The sequence below is a fragment of the Procambarus clarkii genome, chromosome 2 (assembly GCF_040958095.1).
Source record: "Procambarus clarkii isolate CNS0578487 chromosome 2, FALCON_Pclarkii_2.0, whole genome shotgun sequence".
Classification (NCBI taxonomy): Eukaryota; Metazoa; Arthropoda; class Malacostraca; order Decapoda; family Cambaridae; genus Procambarus; species Procambarus clarkii.
Window position 1 is genome coordinate 37,949,790 of NC_091151.1, and position 23,042 is coordinate 37,972,831.

General features: G+C 39.5%; 1 protein-coding gene across 1 annotated transcript in view; it reads left to right on the forward strand.

The window, feature by feature from the left end:
* Window positions 1-4,275: 4,275 nt before the first annotated feature.
* Window positions 4,276-23,042, forward strand: part of LOC123762392 (salivary glue protein Sgs-3) — a 115,004-nt gene continuing 96,237 nt past the window's right edge. The window contains exon 1 of the mRNA XM_069324427.1: window positions 4,276-4,366. Within this exon, the coding sequence (XP_069180528.1) occupies window positions 4,322-4,366 (45 nt within the window). The 5' untranslated portion in view covers window positions 4,276-4,321. The remainder of the gene's footprint in view (window positions 4,367-23,042) is intronic.

Below are 23,042 nucleotides of genomic sequence, written 5' to 3' on the forward strand. Positions count from 1 at the left end.
GCAGAGCATTTCTTTACAACAGTAATCCTTAAATAAAGCAGACATTTCGTTAGAGGATCCCTGTATACCGTTGTGGTGTTAGTGTCCAGTTTACGGATTTCGTGCTTACAGGGCAGCTAGTCATCCCAAGGATAGTCTGCTTTCCTTGACTTAGAAAGACACTGATTCTACCTACTACATCAATAATCCAGCCACTAGTAGATCAAATTGTGACACTTGGGAGTTATGGTTAACAATGACCCAAGACCATGATAGTAATACATTGAAGCACAAAATAGAGCAAACAAGATACTAGATTTATAATAAGATTAAGCATCAGCAATATAAACCTGAATATTATCCTTCAGCTATATTTAGCACTGGTGAAACTCAACTTGACTACTCTGTGCAGTTTTTGTTGTACTATACAATGAACATACTCATTAATCTTGTCATGCTTTCTTTATTGAGTCTCAATCTTTGTAGGAAAGGTCCCCAATACCAGATATTAACCTTGCCATGCTTTCTTTATTATCTGGTATTGGGGACCTTTCCTACAAAGGTTGAAGTGTCTCCATTTACACTCGCTAGAGAGATGCAGGACATAGGTGATATGAAGGAGATTTTCAAATGGGTTAAGGACATATGGGGGATATAAACTGGGTTCTGAAACTGTCAGAACAGATTGAAACTCACAACATTGGATAAAATGATGTAGAAGAACCAGCCAGCCCTGCTGCTCCATTAAGGAGCTTCAGGAAAATCCAATTGCTTAAATATTGTAAAACAGGTTGATGACCATGAGTAGTGTTCCAGGAAACATGAAGGTATCATGAATTTGAAAAATAACCAAAATAAAAGTAAACGATATTCAAAATAACAGCAGGATAACAACGGAAGATGGCCACCGATATGAGGAAGGACAAGACAAAAGAGATTGATTTTAATGGCTTTGATGAGGAAAAAATTAGCAAGCATGGTTTGCACAAGTTGATGCAAATAGAGAACATTGTAAAATATCATGAGGAAATAATTAGGCATGTGAGACACTACAGTAAGCAGAAAAGTGCAGACATCAGACATGAAGATAAAGGAACTGAAGCCAGTACAAAACATGATTGATAGAAGCAAGTCCCTAATAATTTTTGGTTGCTAAGAAAAGGGTATAACATCTAGGTCAAAATGAACCACAGAAGAAGTAAAAGTCATACATAAAATTGTTGGATTAGTGAAAGATTTTACAACCAAAGATGACTTTGACTACAAAAGAATTGGTAGGTTTGAAAAAGGAAAAGGTTGAACCTTAACCCATGTACTGTAACCCTTCAACTGCGCACCACACCCAGGGTTGTTTCATTGATGCTACGCACTGCAACCAGTTTTATTTTAAGGTTTAGATAAGATTTAAAACTTTGGCATGGTAAATGAGGCATCCATTTGATGCCTCAGGCCTCCAATAAATGGCTCGCAATCCCGCATGTAAGTGGGTACTACCTGACGACCTGTTAATGATTATGAGGATCAATGTCCACATGCAGATCAGGCCTCCTGGTTGGTGGTCTGATCAACCAGGCTGTTCGATGTGGCTGCTCACAGCCTGATTGATCAGATATCCTTTGAAAGGGCTTGTCAAGTTCTCTTTTGAACACTGCTAGAGGTTGGCCAGTTAAGCCTGTATGTAGGGGGAAGAGTGCTGTAAAGTCTTGGCCCTTTAATGTTGATGAGTTCTCTCTCAGCATGCCTATTGCCCTCTGTTATTCAGTGGGGCTATTTTACACATCCTGCCATGCTTTCTAGTCTCGTGTGGTGTTATTTCTCTGTGGAGATTTGAACCAGTTCTTCTAATATTTTCCAAGTGTAAATTATTATGTATCTCTCCTGCCTGCTCTCTAGGGAATACAGATTTAAAAATGTTCAGCAGTTCCAATAATTTTGATGTTTTATTGATGGGATTCTAGTGGTAAAAGCTCTTTGCATGCTCTCCACATCAGCAATTTCTACAGCTTTGAATGGGGCTGTTAGTGTGCAACAACATTCCACTCTTAGAGCAGTGGTCGCCAACCTTTCTGAGCTCTTGGATCGCCAAATTCATAATTTTAAATCCCGTGGACCACTAATGTGAATCCCATGATCCACCAAACAAGAAATGATAGTTATTAAAATCAAACTATTTGATAACATTAAATAAAACAGTTAAGGAAAATACAGTTACATACAATACACCAATAAAATTGTCTCGCGGACCACTGCTGCTCTAGAGTGTCTTGAAAAGTATCATAATTGGTATGGCAGTGATGGGGCCTGGCAGCTGAGTGGACAGCGCTTCGGATCCGTAGTCCTGAGGTTCCGGGTTCAATCCCGGTGGAGACAGAAACGAATGGGCAGAGTTTCTTTCACCCTGATGCCCCTTTTACCTAGCAGTAAATAAGTACCTGGTAGTTAGACAGCTGATACAGGCTGCTTCCTGGGCGTGTGTAACGAAAAGGAGGCCTGGTCGAGGACCGGTCCATGGGGACGCTTACCCCGAAATCATCTCAAGATAACCTCAAGATATGGCATCTCTCCTGTGAAAAGTTCTTGTTATCTGACCTATTTCTTGCAGTTGTGACAGCCGCTTTGTTGTGTTCTTTAAAAGTAAGGTCTTCCAACATGATTACTACTAAATCTTTTACATTGCTTTTCCTTTCAATAATGTGATTTGACTGCATTTTATATGTTGTTTCTGTTTTGATATTTAAATTTTCTTCCATAATGCAGTACAGGTAACTGGAACTTATCCTCATTAAACATCATGTTATTTTCTTTGGCCCCTCGAAAGACTTCATTAACATCCAATTGGAGATTTGGTATATCCTCTGAATTGTCCACTCTCATGAAAATTCTGGTTTTATCTGCAAAGGATGATAGGATGATACAGTACTAGTTGGTATTCTTGTCTATGTCTGATATGAGGTTGAGAAAAAGTACTGGAGCAAGCATGATACCTATGAGGAATGAACTTTTGAATTCTTTGATTGATTCAAGATTAAATCTGGATGATCAAGATTTTACTTTGTTGACTGTTAGACTCTGGGTTCTGTTCATTAAAAAGTTAAAGATTCATCTCCCTCCTTTGCCAGTAATTCTTTTTGTGTACATTTTGTGTGCAATAACACCATGGTCACATTGGGTGAATGCTTTTGCAAAATCTGTATATATTAATTGCATCAGCATTTTGCTTGTCATCTGTGGCATCTGAGGCCATGTCATAATGGTATAGCATTTGAGAGAGGCATGAGCACCCTGTCCTGAATCCGTGTTGTCCAGGGGTTATGTAGACACTGTGATTCCATGTGTTTTGTGATCTTACTTTTTAACACTCCTTCAAAGATTCTTATGATGTGTGATATTAGAGCTACAGCATTAATCTTTAATTTTTTGCATCTGCTTTACACTTTTGGGAAGTGGGTGCTATCTCTGCTGTTATAAGTATGTCAGAAATAACACCAGTATTTAGGCTCTGTCTCTAAAAGATGTTTAGTGCTTGTGACATTGTTTTTTGTGATTCTTCATGAATATAGAATTCCAGCAGTCTGGGCTTGGTGCAGGGTACATGGTCATGCTGTCTATGGCTACTATCAAGTTGAGTTAATTTGGGCGACGTCAGATATATGGTTCCTTGGTGGTGTCACATTCATAAAGAATTCATTTTGATCATTGATCTTGAATGTGTTCAAGGGTTCACTGAAAACAGAATCATACTGAAACCTTAGTATTTCACTCGTTTCTTTGTTGTTAGTTACAAAGATTCCATGTTCCTTGCACAAGGGCCCAATGCAAGATGTTGTTTTTGTTCTAGATTTTGCATAGGAGAAAAAGTACTTTGGAGTCCTCACTGTTTTGCTTGTGGTATTTTACTATCTTTGCCTCTCCTGGATTTTATAATTTTTACAACTGTAGTGCTACCATTTCTGTTTACATAGCCTTCTGTGTCATTCTTGGGATAGAGTAGAGCATTTGAGATGTTCTGCAATTTGTTTTTGTTGCCTATGGAGGGAGCATCGTTCTCATTCCAGTTTGCATCTTTTTCCCTTTATCCTTAGAGGTATGTGTTTGCACATATTTCTGGTGCTACCGTGTGTATTTCCTCAAGGCACTGGTTTAACCCATGTACTGCGTGTTAGTTTAATATGACAACCCCATGATGCGAGTAAAAATATTATTCCCCCGAAATTTGTTTTCTTCTAATATTAAAACCCCTTCCCTGATCATGGAAACAGAGGAAATGAAAAAGCAATTACCGTACTTTGCCTGCAGTGAAATGGAGAAGTTGCAGTGAGACGTCACTGATGGCTGTGCGCTCATGCTGGAGACTCCTGGAGCCGGTCGCGTGGCCAATTCAAGACCCGTGAGTTGGCACTAATTTGTTCTTTTCAAAATTTCTTACCTTTTCCATTATTTTCTTATTTTATTTTTTGCTCATCTTAAGCACATGGATGTCATTTAGGATTTGTACACAGTGGAACATGTTCCAAGTCATTATGATACAAGTGTCTCTAATGTGTCTACTAAAAATGTTTATTGCCACAATATTACTTGCTTAGTTTTCAAATTCATGCAGTCAGCCACGTGCTTTACGAACGCTTATTATCCGAAAATGCTTGTTACCCTATTGGGGCTCATTCGGATAAAACAGTTTGCATAACTGGTGGGACAGGCAGTCTAAATAAAAATGTGCAATAGAGATGGAACACGTTTGCCCAGTGACCATACACAGCACCACTTGAGCAGTGTTCGTGCATTAATGGATGGCTCAGAAGCTTTCAACTTTGCCAAAGCATTAGGTACATTAGAGTACATGGTGAAAGGCAGTCTTCTGAGATTACCTCATCACCATTAATCTCCACTTCAGTCAACCCAACAATGTCATCATCCACCACCACCTTTTCTATCTAAATAACTTGAAGATTATAGTTGATGGAGCATATATTGGCGAGTACAAACAAAACACTATTGAACGTCTGAAACAAAATTGTCAATTTTCCCCCTGGCTTTTCCAGATGACTAACCACTTATCCAAACACAATATGTTACCTATTCAGTCTCAGTCCTAAGGGGTTTGGATAGCACTTGGCTGTTTATACATATTTTACATTGCTACACGCTATATTTACACACAACACAATCAGTACTTCACGAGTGTATGATAATCACTGAAGCAGTCAACGGTGCACAAGGCAACTTTGCATTCTACGCACCAGGTACATACAGGTTATTGCTTCTTCTCCTTAATTGTGTGTTTACAAACAACACACACACACACCTTTACCTTTTTCACGTGTTCCCGTACTTGGTATTAACTAAGCTTGTGTAGTGCAAAGGAGTCTTTGTAAGCCAGTCTGTTGGGAGCATCATGATGTATTGTTGACAAAAACTTTCATTGAAACCGTAATTTCCTGACAAAACTTTATAAGTAATTGGGACAGTAGAGCAAGACTAAAAGTACAAATTGGTGGTGAATGCCACCACAAGAGCCACCGAACATAGGTTCATCTATGCTACTAGTATCGGAACCAATGTCACTGAACCCAGAAAAGAGTCACCTACATTATCACAGCATTCAGAAACAGCAGCTGGCATAGGTGGTTATGATGAACACTGGGAGTGGTGTTGGCCTGGGACCGCATGGCTAGGCTGGCGAGATCTGCATACTGTACATGTTCAGTGTATCACCCTCATCAATGTATGTATCACTTGTATCCGATCTTTGGGTCGTCAGCATCATTATCGGGGTCATCTCGATACATCATGTATTTCATCCTCCGAGAGTGATTTTTGAACAATTCGACCAATCGGTGACCCATTGAATGTGCTGGAATCACATTCGTCAGCCATGGTTGCTCACTTCAAACTGAGCCTACCACACCCATGGGACATGCTAGGAATTTTTTCAAGATGGTAGACTCGTACTGATGGCCTCAGGCTTCCATTTGTTACCCAAGGGACCGCATGCGAGTTTTGAATCTTATGTTATACCGACAAACGCCATGTAGTGTCTGGCACACCACCTGTCAAGTGCCTTAAGGTGTTTTATGCAGTACATGGGTTAAGTTTGCATCACCTAGTTGTTTTTCTCAGTACATTTCCTATGTAAATTATTCATTTTCTGTTGGCTGCCATTTTATCATTTTAATTTGGTTTGGTTGGTCTCATCTTTTAAGGTTTCCTACAAAGTCTTGTGTCTTTGTGTTACTTCTTACATAGGCATAGAAAACTTTGGATCTTTCTTAATGTTTTGAGCAAGTTTTCTTTCATAATTCTTTATGGCTGATCTGATTTGATTTCAACACGACAGAGGCCTGGGCATTCATCATGATCACAGATTTACTATGGAGGTATGCTGCTTGAACACAAGACAGCTTCCTGCACAATGTACTTATAATTTTTTTTTTTTTTTTTTTTTTTTTTTTATGTATGGCCCCAGTGCAATTCAGCCATATTCATAAGGAGTGGTATCCAGGCAACGAAGCCTCTATCGTTCCAGGTAGTCAACTTATTTTTCCCAAGCCATGTTCTGTGTTATCATGATATCTGTAAGTGTATCTCAGTTCAGGTTCAACTGCATTAGGTTATCTTGAGGTTATCTTAAGATGATTTCGGGGGCTTAGCGTCCCAGCGGCCTGGTCCTCGACCAAGCCTCATTTTTTGTTACACACCCCCAGGAAGCAGCCCGTAGCAGCCATCTAACTCCTAGGTACCTATTTACTGCTAGGTAACAGGGGCATCAGGGTGAAATAAATATTTTGCCCATTTGTCTCCGCCTCCACCGGGGATCAAACCCGGAACCTCAGGACTACAAATCCGAAGCGCTGTCCACCCAGCTGTCAGGCGCCCCTCAGACCCACTTCAAGCCAGAACAGGCTCAAGTGTAAAGCTGGCAGATCACCTTTTGTAAATGCATCATGACTGTAGGTGCACTCTTTTCTCCTCCATTAAATCTTTCTTCTTCTAATTACATACCAATCCACTGTGGAACATAGTGATAGTGCTATCAACCACAATTGGGGGTTGAAACTTTGAGGACAATGGGTTTAGTTCATATAGAAGAGATAGGCTAAGTCTAATAGTAGGTTCCATTAAAATCTGGTCTGCACATTCACCCCCACTGAGCACAATCATTGCATGTTGCAATGATTGTTTTGTGTAGTACACAGAGTAGCTTCTCCATCAGTCTGCAAGAATGGTACAGTCTGGGGGATGCAGTGCACTGACACAATCAACATTAACACTTTTGACTTCATAACAACATTCTACAATACCATGAAGATCACACCAACAACCTTCTTCAAGACCAGCAAAGGCATAAAATACTTATTTGCCAATGAAGACTATGATTACTTCAAAAATATCATTCTTGCCAACCTACAGCAAGCTAACCTAGTACTGTATCCTCATCAAAGTTTCAAGCGTTACAAATACTGTACACAATCAACAAAATCGTATAAGGAAATACATTTCTGTGCTGGAAGAAAACTCGCCTTTGGAATGGGGTACTTATTTATTAATTAATATCGAGTTAAATTTACAAATAATAAATTCTTAATTGTAATTAATTACAATTATTTTTATATACAGTATAGTTATTTGCATGTACTTGAGGTTATCTTGAGATAATTTCGGGGCTGTAGTGTCCCCGCGGCCCGGTCCTCGACCAGGCCTCCACCCCCAGGAAGCAGCCCGTGACAGCTGACTAACACCCAGGTACCTATTTACTGCTAGGTAACAGGGGCATTCAGGGTGAAAGAAACTTTGCCCATTTGTTTCTGCCTCGTGCGGGAATCGAACCCGCGCCACAGAATTACGAGTCCTGCGCGCTATCCACCAGGCTACGAGGCCCCCCTACGAGGTACTGTACCTGGCAAACATACACTCTTCCCACAACTCATTTATCATAGTCCTAATTATGTGTTGGATGAGTTACAGAAGTTAACTAAGCTATGTAAACTAAGGCTACTACCAGAAGTGGAATCCTATCATTTTGAGGGGTTCTGGCAGAGCACCACCCCCCCCCCCATCCCCCAGATAAAATAACCATGATAAAAGATGAGTCGTAGGTACAATGGTTTGGTATTGGTAATTACAGCATCTTGGGCTGTTCTTTAATCTAACAGGTAGTATTACCTAGGTAAAATGTAGCTCCATTTGAAGAATGTTAACAAGTACATTGTTAGAAACTTTATAATAGGTATTTATAGGAATAGGAATTTATAATAGGTATTTTACAGAAATTTGAGGACCATCCCCAGGTACCTTGTAGCATAAATTGTGGGTTAATCTAGTTACATTGTAGAAAATTGCATTCAACATAACAAGCAGTTATTACAGTGGGGAAATTGTAAGGATTAGGTGCATATATTGGTGGTGTGGCTAGCACAAGAACAATGCTGGGGGAGCACTAGGATGAAACTAAGAGGATGAAAAAGGTACTTCTTAGTTAACTTTGGACAGCTTTATATTGTTAGGGAGGGAGTTCCAAGGCTAGTTCCCTTAATTTCATGGAGTGTAAACCCAGACTTAGTTTGTGCTCAGTGGATAACAAAGAGATAAAATTGTTGGTGTTGAGAAAATGTCCTATTACATCTGTCAAGGAGAGTTTCTGACAGGAATTGCAATTAGGAACAAGGTTGTACAAGTAAATGGCATGTCCGCCTTTAGCGGCACCCCAGTGTAAGTGTGCCTGGGGAAACGTAGGTTCCCGAGAGGTGGGTGGGCTGCGTGTGGAGCAGGCAGCGACTGAGAATGAGTGAATTACGGTGATTGATAATGATTGAGCCACCCAAAAAGTGGCACGGGTATGAATAGCCCGTAAGGAGTTACGGTGTCAGCTGCCCACTTATAAGTACCCCAGATCATGCACGCACAGCTGACGCAACTTGATTGGCAGACGTTTTTCTTCCAACAGAAATCTTTCTGCTTTCAAAGCAGGTCCATATCTTGCTCTTAACACTTTTGCCGACTAATGACGAAGTATGGAGTCAAAATTTTAGTACAGTACCTTATTTTCACTAATGATAAAGTATGGCATCAAAAAAAAAAATTGGTCTGCTTTTGTCTTGGATGCAGGAGAGGTGCGCCACAGTTTTGGACATTATATGCCTATACTCCTGTAGGGAATTTTATTGCAAATGCATTGATACCAAAATGAAAGACCTAGGACGAGAATTGAGGTAATAAAGTTGAAAAGAGTAAACACATTATATTGCTCCTGATGAGCGCTCATTGGGATAACGCGCTGTCACTTTCTCTGTTTGCTGTGGGTGGTACGCAGGGCTTTTGGACTTTAGATATGCATATACTCCTGTAGGGAATTCTATTGCGAACCCAAAGATACCAAAATGAAAGACCTAGTACGAGAATTGAGGTGACCAAGTGAAAAGAGTGTACACATTTCATTCTTATTTAGCGTTCCCAGGTAACACGCTCTCACTTTCTCTGTTTTGTGTGGGTGGTACGCCGGGCTTTCGTACTTCATATGTATTTAATCCTATAGAAAATTATATTGCAAACACGTTGATATCAAATTGAAAAACCTAGGACAGGAATTGTGATGACAAAGTTGAAAAGAGTATACACTTTTCAGTGTTACTGCACTCTCTGATGGATCACAATAATTAAAATTAAAATTAAAATTTAAATATTTTATTCAGGTAAAAGTGCATACATAGATGAAGACTTACAAACATAATGTTGGATTTATAGATAGAGCTAGTACATACATCACCTAAAGCCACTAATACGCATAGTGTTTCGGGCAAGGGATTAGGAGACTTTTGGTATAGTTGCAGCAGCACATCACTTGTATGCATAAATTTATTTATTTATTTATATACAAGAAGTTACATTGGGGTTAACAGAGAATATAGAAAATAAGTTGAATTAACATTCTTGTAATGCCACTAGCACGCATAGTGTTTCAGGCAAGTCCTTAAACTAACAGAAAAATTTTTGATAAATTAACAGTGAAACTGATAAAAAATGTTAGCAGGTATTTTACAGCTTTTCTTTACAGGTACAGATAATTTTAAGAAGAAGAATTACAGTAAAATCAACAAAAAATGTTTACAGGTAATTTGAAGAAAATTTGACACAAAAGCAGATCAGAATAATACACAATAATAACCATACACAATAAAGAAACAAGGATTACTAGGTACATGAGGATAGCATTTCAGGGTTATACATTGGTTCACTGAAGCACAATATGAGGATCATTTCAAGGAAAAGTTTGAAGGAATAATGCAGTAGAAAATGCACTCAATACAACAACCATGATATCAGATGATATCTAAGATTACAATGGTATAGCAATATGGCTTAGGTACAAATATTGGGGGATTGAGTAGCACTAGATTATAATGGCTCACACACTGCAGTACACAACACCTGCCCAGTTAGGAAACAAGTACTCAGAAATCTAAGCAGCAAACAGCCTCACATTTAACTTCACAATCTCAACACTCCAGCAACCCAGCCATCCCGGTCGATCTGGCCGGGGATAAGGGAGCCCGTCGGCCGAGCGTACAGCATGCTGGACTTCTGATCCTGTGGTCCTGGGTTCGATCCCAGGTGCCGGCGAGAAACAATGGGCAGAGTTTCTTTCACCCTATGCCCTTGTTACCTAGCAGCAAAATAGGTACCTGGGTGTTAGTCAGCTGTCACGGGCTGCTTCCTGGGGGTGGAGGCCTGGTCGAGGACCAGGCCGCGGGGACACTAAAGCCCCGAAATCATCTCAAGATAACCTCAAGAACCCCAGAACACACACAACTGACCAAAACGTTATACTCAAGTTCTGTCAACAACCGATACAACAATAGCCCACAACAAAAACAACAACACTCATGTTCACCCTCGATCACCGACCCCACAACAACCAGCTCACAACCAACATCACTTTTGCAAGATTCAGAGCCAGCATCCAAATAGTCACACATTAACCACTAAGTAATAATATGCATGTCTTAGCTGACATATTCCCGAAAACATTTCTCACAATGTACACCCAACTATCAACAACCCATCATCACTTAGGGCCAAGCACAGTTTATGCTACCATTCAAAATCATAAGAATCATACTACTACCAACAGACCTTCATAGTCCTCCATGAATCAATAGCTAAAGCCTCTTCAGACACCACAGAAAACGGACAGGACACATTGACAGCTAACCCCAAACTATAGCAAACTTACCAAGTGACTTTCCCAGTCCTCCCTGTCGCTCACAACATGCAACTACCCAAGGCACTATTATTCTTCACTTTTGTGCCTCTTTATCTACTACTGAATAGTTTTATCAAATTTCTTAGAATACTAATAGACTAGGTGCTCGATGTTATCATTCCGTAACTGTCCGAAACGAAACAAGTTGCCCGAAACGCTACGCGTACTAGTGGCTGTACAAGAATGTAAGAACTCTTGTATATATCTCAAATAACTGAAATAAAACAGCTCCAGCCCCAAAATCAGATCGAAGATGTCAAGATTTCTTTTAAGTTCCAGGAAGCATTCCGACACTCTTGTGTCCACTTGAATTTTAAGGTCTTTATCAACAAATTTGTCAAGGGAGCAGCAACCACAGAAACATCTTACAATATCGTAATACGCACACATGCCCATGAAACTCTTTGTCTCTTTCTTATTCCTCAACTCTGAATACTCAACAGTAGTACTGATTTTTTTTAGATTCACAGTCAAATTAGCCTGCTTCAGAACACAAAACAATTTAATAATTCAATAAAGTATTAAATTGTTTTGTGTGCTGAAGGCGGCTAATTTGACTGTGAATAGTATTTATTTAATCCCCAGCAAATGTTCAGTCCAGATATTAACAATATCGTCCAAGTACGCTCGACCTTTAGGTACTTCTTGTAACACATTGTCCATAAGGTTTTTTGAAGCGTAGCTGATGCATTAATTATACCAAACAATGTAAATTAATATAAATTGCTAACCACCATATCATGGATATTTCATTCACTTGGACCATCGTAACCTCGAACCGCGTACACCAAAAACAGCAGCCAGCAATCCTACCAATTGAGCCAACAACACCCACAATAAGAAATGAGATGTAACTTTATATTAGTAAGACACCATCAGGTGTAACAAAAGCAGTTAGTTTTTACTGTTATTTTTGCCCATACAAAACTCAGTCAATTACAATGAAGGGGACCTTTTACAAGCCGTCGGCTTCCTGTCCTCATCGATGCTTAGTTTAGTTCATTTATTATGCACCCCATACCTATCTTGTGACCGAAAGACCGGATATGCTGTTACTGAAAAGTACATACGTGATAAACTCTCACAAAATTAGACATTACGGCTACACAACATACCAATCCCCCGACGAAGCACATGAAAGGGTTGTCATTCAGGTTAAAAGCCATACAAACATGACCTCACCACCAACTGGCAGCACAAACACTTCCTAGCAATCCGCATTCACACAACACGGACAGATGATCATCGGCGCCACATACATTCTCCCAAACTTGGGCCTCCCTCTCCAGGACTTAAACACCCTCTTCAACCACACACACACATACCGGTCTTCCTCCTGGCAGATCTGAACGCACAACACCAAACATTCAACCACCAACAACACAACATGCTCGGACAACAACTACACCAACTTCACCAAAGTAAACACCTCATCTTCCTTGGCTCACATTTCAAAACAAGCTACACACACAATGGGACTGGAACACTAGAGCTCATCCTCACTAACAGAGCAGGCACCCACCTCCAATATTTCATTACACCCGGACCTCTCACCGGCTCAGATCACACATCCATGTCACTCACAATCTCCAGCAACCCCATACTCATCCCAGCCACCCCATACTCATCCCAGCCACCCCACAATATGACTATCAAAATGCAGACTGGGAAGCCTTCAGTAGCACCTAAATACCAGCACACAACCCTACAACTTCCAAGATAAACCAACCACAGACATAGACTCCCAAATCTTCACCGTCCAAAACAACATCATACAAGCGGCTGACGCAACCATACCAAAAACCACCCACAAAACCAGATACTCCTCCTTTCCCTCCATCAGAACCAAAAGGCTACTCGTCTGCTGCCACAACAGATTCTCCCGCAACCTTCACAGATACGGCCAAGTAAATACAGACATCACCATACTCAGAATCCACATACTCAACAGCCTAGACCTCGACCATGCCAACCACTGGAAGAAACTCATACAAAAACCTGAACTACACAGAAAAACAACTCTGCATCAATTCTGGAACTTCATAAAGAGGATCAAGGGCAACCCCCTCCTCTTCTGTCTTTACACACATCACTCAAAATAATCAAAACTTCACTGATCTCTCAGAAGTAATAGACATATTCAACCATCACTGACAGGACATCTTCAACCCTCAACCCTTACAGCCAATAGCAAGACACAACATTAACAGAGTAGAAACATGGATTCGACACAACCATCAGGCCATCACACACTACCCTACCATTGACCTCACGACACTAGACAACATACAACATGACCTCACAGCATCAATACTTCCTGTAGAAGTTAAACTCATGCTCAAAAATACCCAACGAAAAGCCCCAGGAGCCTCAGGCACTGGCCAAGCTCTCCTCAAACAACTTCCCGACTCCCTAATCCTTGCACTCACAGACGTCTACAACGCCTCACTAGCATCAGGATATTTCCCCAAGCCCATTCAAAGAAGCCATAACAATCCTCATCCCAAAACCCCCCAAATCCCCAACAGACTCCAAGAACTACAGACCAATCAGCCTACTAGACACTATGAAATGTAAACGAAAAACCTATAAATCACAAACTTAAACATCACCTAGAAGGCAAAAACATACTAACAGACAAACAATTTGGCTTCAGACAACTCCGCTCCACACAAGACGCACTGAATATAGTAACACACTACCTTTCCATTAACAAGCACCAAAGGTCAAGACGGCCCTTTATATCACCAAAGGTCAAGACGGCCCTTTATAGCAAAGGACGTTGAAATGGCGTTCGACTCAGTATGGCACGACGGCCTACAATACAAACTCTGTACTCTATCCCAACTACCTGACAACATACAAAGGCTACTATGCAGCTTTCTAACAAATAGAAAGATGCAGATTAAGTTCCTCAGCAAGCTGTCAGGAGGTTATCTCTTGAGGTTATCTTGAGAAGATTTCGGGGCTTTTTAGTGTCCCCGCGGCCCGGTCCTCGACCAGGCCGCGGGGTAGGGAAGGCGGGTCCTTGAGAAAGCTGCAGTGATGATGGTGAAGGGAAGGGAATTATCAGGGGAAAGTGTGATGATGGTGAAGGGAAGGGAATTATCAGGGGAAAGTGTGATGATGGTGAGTAGTGAAGATTATTAATATGATGATTGTGAGTAGTGAAGACAGTGACTGTAATGATGGTGAGTAGTGAAAATTATTAATGTGATGATGGTGAGTAGTGAAGATTATTAATATGATGATTGTGAGTAGTGAAGACGGTCACTGTGATGATGGTGAGTGTTGATGAAAATAAGGTATGAAGAAAAATCGCTAAGATGAAGATAGTATGTAGTGAAGATGATTGATTGATTGATGCCTAACAACTGACATACCTACACAAGTCGCTGTGGCTGCCATCTGCTGTGCAGACAACATTTGCGACATTGCAAACAGTGGCAACCGGCTGCAGACTATAAATACCTTTATTTGTAAGTGTATCAAGGAATGTGGACTTATCGTCTCCATAGGTAAAACCAGGACCTTATGCCCCCAAAATCAGTAATCCTCCTGTTTTTAAAGTTTTCATCAGCGCATTGAAAACTTTAGGCAATACAAATACCTCGGTGTGAATGTTAATAGTAAAATTGTAAGTGAACTACAGTTTAAGCTTAAAGAAAGCTAAGTCCTCTTAAAACACTTGCAGGAAAGCACATTGGTATTAATGTCAAATATGCCAGAATGTTCTACATGATGTTCATCAGGTCACTAGTCGACTACCACACCCTGCACCTTATTAGTCTCCCTAGCAATAAGTTGAAAGCTTTAGAGAAAATCCAAATGAAGCCATGAGGATAATTCTTGTAGCCCTCAGATGCACAAGAATCATCAACATGAGGGAGGAGCTGAAACGCCCAACCATATGTGAAAGAATTAAGCAGCTCAGTACTACCTTCTGTGTAAGGGTGATGAGAGACCCAACATCACCCTTACTACTTGGAGAAAGATTGACTAGTGCTGTGTGTAGGCGGGAGTGTTGCCAATGCACCAGCGGGCAATCTATACGCAATCTCAATCACTTCTGCTCAACTGGTTGAGTAGAAGTGTTGCCAATCTCATTAAACTAAATATTCCTATTGTATGCAAAGTGCTAGCCAATAATATTCCGTTATATCTGTACCCTGATATACAAGTATCTTACACACCCATCAGCAAAAACAACAAGGAAAACCCAGCACTCCTAAAAGCAACAACGTTCGAAACAATTCCTGTATAAATAACTTACGGCCTCAGGAGCACTATGCTTATGCTGATCTGGTCTGATCAAATGTCAACAGGTCGCACTGCAGCAGCATGTAGAATATACAAAGACAACATATGTACACAGACCACACGTGTGAGACTCAATAACTGGCTCAGCTCCACACATACAGAATAAGCTGCACTACAACTTGCCACTAACGCACTGAAGAACAGTGGAGGAGTAATCTTCTGTGATTCAAAGTCAGCTCTTCAAGCCCTTAAAACCCCAACATGCAAAATAGACACTTGGAATATTGTAACATCCAATATATACAACATTGTTAATGCAAAAAGCAAAAGTTTGTCTCATTTGTATGGATGCCGTCTCACATAGGTGTTGTCCAGCATGACGACACAGACAAGGCAGCTAAAACTGCATGTGATAAGCCTGAAGTTGAGATGGATATGAGCATTCTAATTTCTGCTGTAAAAGCGCAGTATTTCAGGAAATTAGGGAAGACAGAAGCGCAGTCATTGACACACAAAGATCAGAAAGCACGAGTATAAAGAGCTATGACATGTTTAGAACCAAGAATTATGTGTACGGGCAGCATAAAGCATCCACTAGACAGTGTGACATTGTAATTGCCAGAATTAGGCTGGGATATCGGTATCTATGACAGGTGCTTTCTAGAGTGGAATACTGCTGCACAATGACAGCCCCTTTCAAAGCTGGAGAAATTGCTGACCTGGAGACCGTGCAGAGATCCTTTCCTGCTAGAATCCACTCAGTAAAACATCTAAACTACTGGCACCGACTAAAAGGCCTAAATCTGTATTCTCTTGAACGCAGGCGGGACGGAAGGAATTATCAAGGGAAAGCGCCAAGCCATTATGGCTATATAGCACTTGGAAGGGGTCAGGATAAGGATTTGGGATGGGACCAGGAGAAGGAATGGTGCTCAACCACTTGGACGGTCGGGGATTGAACGCCGACCTGCATGAAGCGAGACCGTCGCTCTACGGTTCAGCCCAAGTGGTTAAGTGCCTAATGCTATGAGGTACTTTGAGCTCTGTAATTACTTCATGCACTCAGGAATATTGGAAGATATTCTTGTGCTGTAGCCAGATTTTGCTAGTGGAGGCTAACAGATCAGCCTTACTTTTTATGTTCTCACCTGAATTTTAGTCATAGTTGATTTGTTTTTGTATTGAGGCTGGTATTCCCCCTCCCCCCCCCCCTCCTCCCACCCCCCCCCCCCTCTGATTCCATGTATGACTAACCATCTTGTGAGATGGGAATATTGGATGAACGTTTCGCCAGTTGTTTAGTCAGAGCTGGTTAGTTATTGTATCAAGGCCGGTATTATCACCCCCTAATTCCCTGTATGACTAACAATCCTGTGAGCGGGGAAATAATAGTTGAACCTATAGCTAGTTCTTGATCTACACTCTGTAACATCTCATATAGAATAGGGTAGCACCACATTGTTGTGTATACCTAAATTTGCTAATAAAAACTAACAAGTTTACAAATACAAAACCGCTATTGAAAGTTATATCTATAAATGTGCATGACTATAATAGGATGTATCTGGGATATATTTTGTTCTTCAGTGAGCGAGATCCAGTGTAAGACGAGAAGAAAGACGAGAGGTCGTGCTTCAGCTCCTGTCCTCCTCTTCTCCCCTCAGTCATGGCTACTGAGATTATAGGTGTCGTAGGCAGATCCAAGAGGAACCTTGATGAGTGTCACATCAACAATAGTCACAATAAGAGACAAAAATACGACGACGGAACACGAAGCTATGAGATCAGTGAGGACGGGGAAGTATTGACAATATACTTCCTTCATTCCCCGATGATCTCTAATCCCCCGTCACTAGAGGGTATGGAGGTGGTCACCCTGGACGGTCATAACCTCCTCAAAGTCGAAATATATGGACAGTAATCCACTATGTACGTTGATACCGGGACTGAAAGTAATTTTATTGAACACCGAGAAGCGAAAAAACTTGGATTAGACGCGATTGAACACAAGAGCCTCTCCATAAAATTAAATCTATTTTGCGAATCAAAAAACGTCATTTTGAAGGCAATCACTAATGTTAGAGTAATGCTACCAAATGGCAAGCGTTTATTCGCAGGAGTTGACATTTTTCCTCCGGAAATGGACCATTACTACGACCCCGAGCCAATCCCAATTTTTTATTTTAGCTTTCCACTAATGACGGAGTACCACGCAGTGCAATAATTTCACCAAAAAAATTCATCCCTCCATTTCAAGAACCTAAAACGGTTTAGATATAAAGGATTTGGATTGGCCTCCTCAAGATAGGCGTACATTAGAATAAGCCTACCAGCCAGTGCACCAAATACATTGACGGATAAAATATTGGTGGACACCGGATCAGGAGACTCCTGGGTTTCTAGCTTGTTTTTAAAAACTATCGGTCTAGAAAATAAAACGCCCAAAACTGTTCGGTTTCATATGGGCGGGGACACCTACATTGAAGACTAACTACACGTACTCCCTGAGGACAAACATCCATTCATTATTGGTAAAGACATCTTAGAAAAATATCGCTGTACATTGGACGCCTCTTCTTTTTATTTGTATTTTAATGTTGATAATAAAACATATTTGACTTTTCTATATTGATAAAATATCTGTTATCTGTTAAAATTATCTGTTAGATTACTGTACTATCCAATGTATTCTCACAAACCCAATGTACCTTCTTGTATATATATAAATAAATAAATAAATAAATAAACATAGCAGTCACTATATTGATAATACATAGCAGTCACTATATTGATAATACAGTCACTATAGTGATAATACATAGCAGTCACTATAGTGATAATACATAGCAGTCACTATAGTGATAATACATAGCAGTCACTGTAGTGATAATACAGTCACTATAGTGATCATACATAGCAGTCACTATAGTGATAAAACATAGCAGTCACTATAGTGATAATACATAGCAGTCACTATAGTGATAATACATAGCAGTCACTATAGTGATAATACATAGCAGTCACTATAGTGATAATACATAGCATTCACTATAGTGATAATACATAGCAGTCACTATAGTGATAATACATAGCAGTCACTATAGTGATAATACATAGCAGTCATTATAGTGATAATACATAGCAGTCACTATAGTGATAATACATAGCAGTCACTATAGTGATAATACATAACAGTCACTATAGTGATAATACATAACAGTCACTATAGTGATAATACATAACAGTCACTATAGTGATAATACATAGCAGTCACTATAGTGATAATACATAGCAGTCACTATAGGGATAATACATAGCATTCACTATAGTGATAATACATAGCAGTCACTATAGTGATAATACATAGCAGTCACTATAGTGATAATACATAGCAGTCACTATAGTGATAATACAGTCACTATAGTGATAATACAGTCACTATAGTGATAAAACATAGCAGTCACTATAGTGATAATACATAACAGTCACTATAGTGATAATACAGTCACTATAGTGATAATACAGTCACTATAGTGATAAAACATAGCAGTCACTATAGTGATAATACATAGCAGTCACTATAGTGATAATACATAGCAGTCACTATATTGATAATACATAGCAGTCACTATAGTGATAATACATAGCAGTCACTATAGTGATAATACATAACAGTCACTATAGTGATAATACATAACAGTCACTATAGTGATAATACATAGCAGTCACTATATTGATAATACATAGCAGTCTAACCCTACTTATATTCTACTTCATACACTGAGCAATATTGGAAGATATTCTTATCCTGTACCAAGATTTTGCTAGTGGGGACTTCTTTCTTTCGGATCGAAGTCAAACGAAAAGAAATGGATGCAAGAAATGCTTCTAGGAATTGTGGAGAAGTTATCGAAGATTTTGAGAAGAACAAGAAGTTTGACTTTGATGATAAAGAACGACTCATCCACACACACATGTACAAAGACTCTGTAATATGTAAATAGTGTATAGAAAATAAGTATTTTTTTTAGCAAGTTAAGACTAAAATATTGAAGAAACTCTATGAAGAGGAGAATTACACTAATCCTCTTAGTAATCTTTCATAATGTAATGAAATGTTTGAAATAATGTTTCATAATGTAATGTTCCTCTCAGTAATCTTTCATAATTTTTAATGTATTTATATATATATGTAATAATTTCCCCTGTAAATTAATGTAAATATAATCTCCAGTATTGTAAATCATTTAAAGAGAAATAAGTATAACATTTAGGGGTTTAAAGTTCATGTTCTGTGATAATGAAACACTTGTTCACTGAGAATTATACAACTGTATATGTAATGTTGTATTGCCTTGTAAAACTTGTGTATATATGATTTATATTGTATTTTGTTAAATAAAGTTAAAAAAAAGTAATCTTTCATATAGAATTGGGTAGCAGCACATTGCTATGTATACCTGAGCTTGTTAATATAAAAAATATATTATTATTATTATTATTATTATTATTATTATTATTATTATTATTATTATTATTATTATTATTTACACTTATTACAACGGGAATAAAAATCTAAATTGACAATATAGGATTTTGTCTGGTGTGATTGACCTTAGTAAATAATATAAGAAATCATACCTATCATACAATTATTATATATTTGATTAGAGAGCAGGTAAACGTGTGGTAAATATCCTTAGGAGCCATGATGCCCCAACCCTTGGATAGGCGATGAAGGGAGAACCTTCAAGTGATTGGCAGGATATTGGAAGGATGGGAGATGACGCATGGGGGGGGTGGATATTGGGATGGGGGGACGTTAAGAGATGGAGTTTTTATTTTGTCAGGGATATTCCTGCACGGGGCCCTAAACCTCTGCCTAGTGGGCATTTTTGGTTGTTTAAAAGTCCGTCTGACGTCGTCCACTGATGACTGTTGACGTTGCTTATATATAGCTGACTCTCTAACTGGACAAATCCACAAGGGCCGTGACGAGGATTCGAACCTGCGTCCGAGAGCATCCCAGACGCTGCCTTAATCGACTGAACACGATTTCCTTTGTTCATTTGATGCATCAGGCAATTGTGACTCTCTAACTTTTACTATTTTATTATTAATATTTTCTACCACAGACGTGGCCACACATTTACTATGCTAACCAGCATATATACATTTTCTTCTGTCCTTCATGGATAGGGTGAGAGATTCGTTAAACATTTACATAAAATTAAAAAATTTTATACTCGTAAAAGTACATACATAGATGAAGAGTTACAAACATAATGTTGGATTTATAGATAGAGCTAGTACATACATTACCTAAAGCCACTAATACGCATAGTGTTTCGGGCAAGGAATAAGGAGACTTTTGGTATAGTTGCAGCAGCACATCACTTGTATGCATAAATTTATTTATTTATTTATTTATTTATTTATTTATTTATTTATTTATATACAAGAAGTTACATTGGGGGTTAACAGAGAATATAGAAAACAAGTTGAATTAACATTCTTGTAAAGCCACTAGCACGCATAGCGTTTCAGGCAAGTCCTTAAACTAACAGAAAAAAATTTGATAAATTAACAGTGAAACTGATAAAAAATGTTAGTAGGTATTTTACAGCTTTTCTTTACAGATACAGATAATTTTAAGAAGATTAATTACAGTAAAATCAACAAAAAATGTTTACAGGTAATTTGAAGAAATTTTGACACAAAAGCAGATCAGAATAATACACAATAATAACCATACACAATAAAGAAACAAGGATTACTAGGTACATGAGGATAGCATTTCAGGGTTATACATTGGTTCACTGAAGCACAATATGAGGATCATTTCAAGGAAAAGTTTGAAGGAATAATGCAGTAGAAAATGCACTCAATACAATAACCATGATATCAGATGATATCTAAGATTACAATGGTAAAGCAATATGGCTTAGGTGCAAATATTGGGGGATTGAGTAGCACTAGATTATAATGGCTCACACACTGCAGTACACAACACCTGCCCAGTTAGGAAACAAGTACTCAGAAATCTAAGCAGCAAACAGCCTCACATTTAACTTCACAATCTCAACACTCCAGCAACCCAGCCATCCCGGTCGGTCCGGCCTGGGACAAGGGAGCCCGTCGGCCGAGCGGACAGCATGCTGGACTTCTGATCCTGTGGTCCTGGGTTCGATCCCAGGTGCCGGCGAGAAACAATGGGCAGAGTTTCTTTCACCCTATGCCCCTGTTACCTAGCAGCAAAATAGGTACCTGAGTGTTAGTCAGCTGTCACGGGCTGCTTCCTGGGGGTGGAGGCCTGGTCGAGGACCAGGCCGCGGGGACACTAAAGCCCCGAAATCATCTCAAGATAACCTCAAGAAGAACCCCAGAACACACACAACTGACCAAAACGTTATACTCAAGTTCTGCCAACAACCGATACAACAATAGCCCACAACCAAAACAACAACACTCATGTTCACCCTCGATCACCGACCCCACAACAACCAGCTCACAACCTGGCCATCACTTTTGCAAGATTCAGAGCCAGCATCCAAATAGTCACACATTAACCACTAGGTAATAATATGCATGTCTTAGCTGACTTATTCCCGAAAACATTTCTCACAATGTACACCCAACTATCAACTACCCATCATCACTTAGGGTCAAGCACAGTTTATGCTACCATTCAAAATCATAAGAATCATACTACTACCAACAGACCTTCATAGTCCCCCATGAATCAATAGCTAAAGCCTCTTCAGACACCACAGAAAACGGACAGGACACATTGACAGCTAACCCCAAACTATAGCAAACTTACCAAGTGGCTTGCCCAGTCCACCCTGTCGCTCACAACATGCAACTACCCAAGGCACTATTATTCTTCACTTTTGTGCCTCTTTATCTACCACTGAATAGTTTTATCAAATTTCTTAGAATACTAATAGACTAGGTGCTCGATGTTATCATTCCGTAACTGTCCGAAACGAAACAAGTTGCCCGAAACGCTACGCGTACTAGTGGCTGTACAAGAATGTAAGAACTCTTGTATATATCTCAAAAAGCTGAAATAAAACAGCTCCAGCCCCAAAATCAGATCGAAGATGTCAAGATTTCTTTTAAGCTCCAGGAAGCATTCCGACACTCTTGTGTCCACTTGAATTTTAAGGTCTTTTTCAACAAATTTGTCAAGGGAGCAGCAACCACAGAAACATCTTACAATATCGTAATACGCACACATGCCCATGAAACTCTTTGTCTCTTTCTTATTCCTCAACTCTGAATACTCAACAGTAGTACTGATTTTTTTTAGATTCACAGTCAAATTAGCCTGCTTCAGAACACAAAACAATTTAATAATTCAATAAAGTATTAAATTGTTTTGTATGCTGAAGGCGGCTAATTTGACTGTGAATAGTATTTATTTAATCCCCAGCAAATGTTCAGTCCAGATATTAACAATATCGTCCAAGTACGCTCGACCTTTAGGTACTTCTTGTAACACATTGTCCATAAGATTTTTTGAAGCGTAGCTGATGCATTA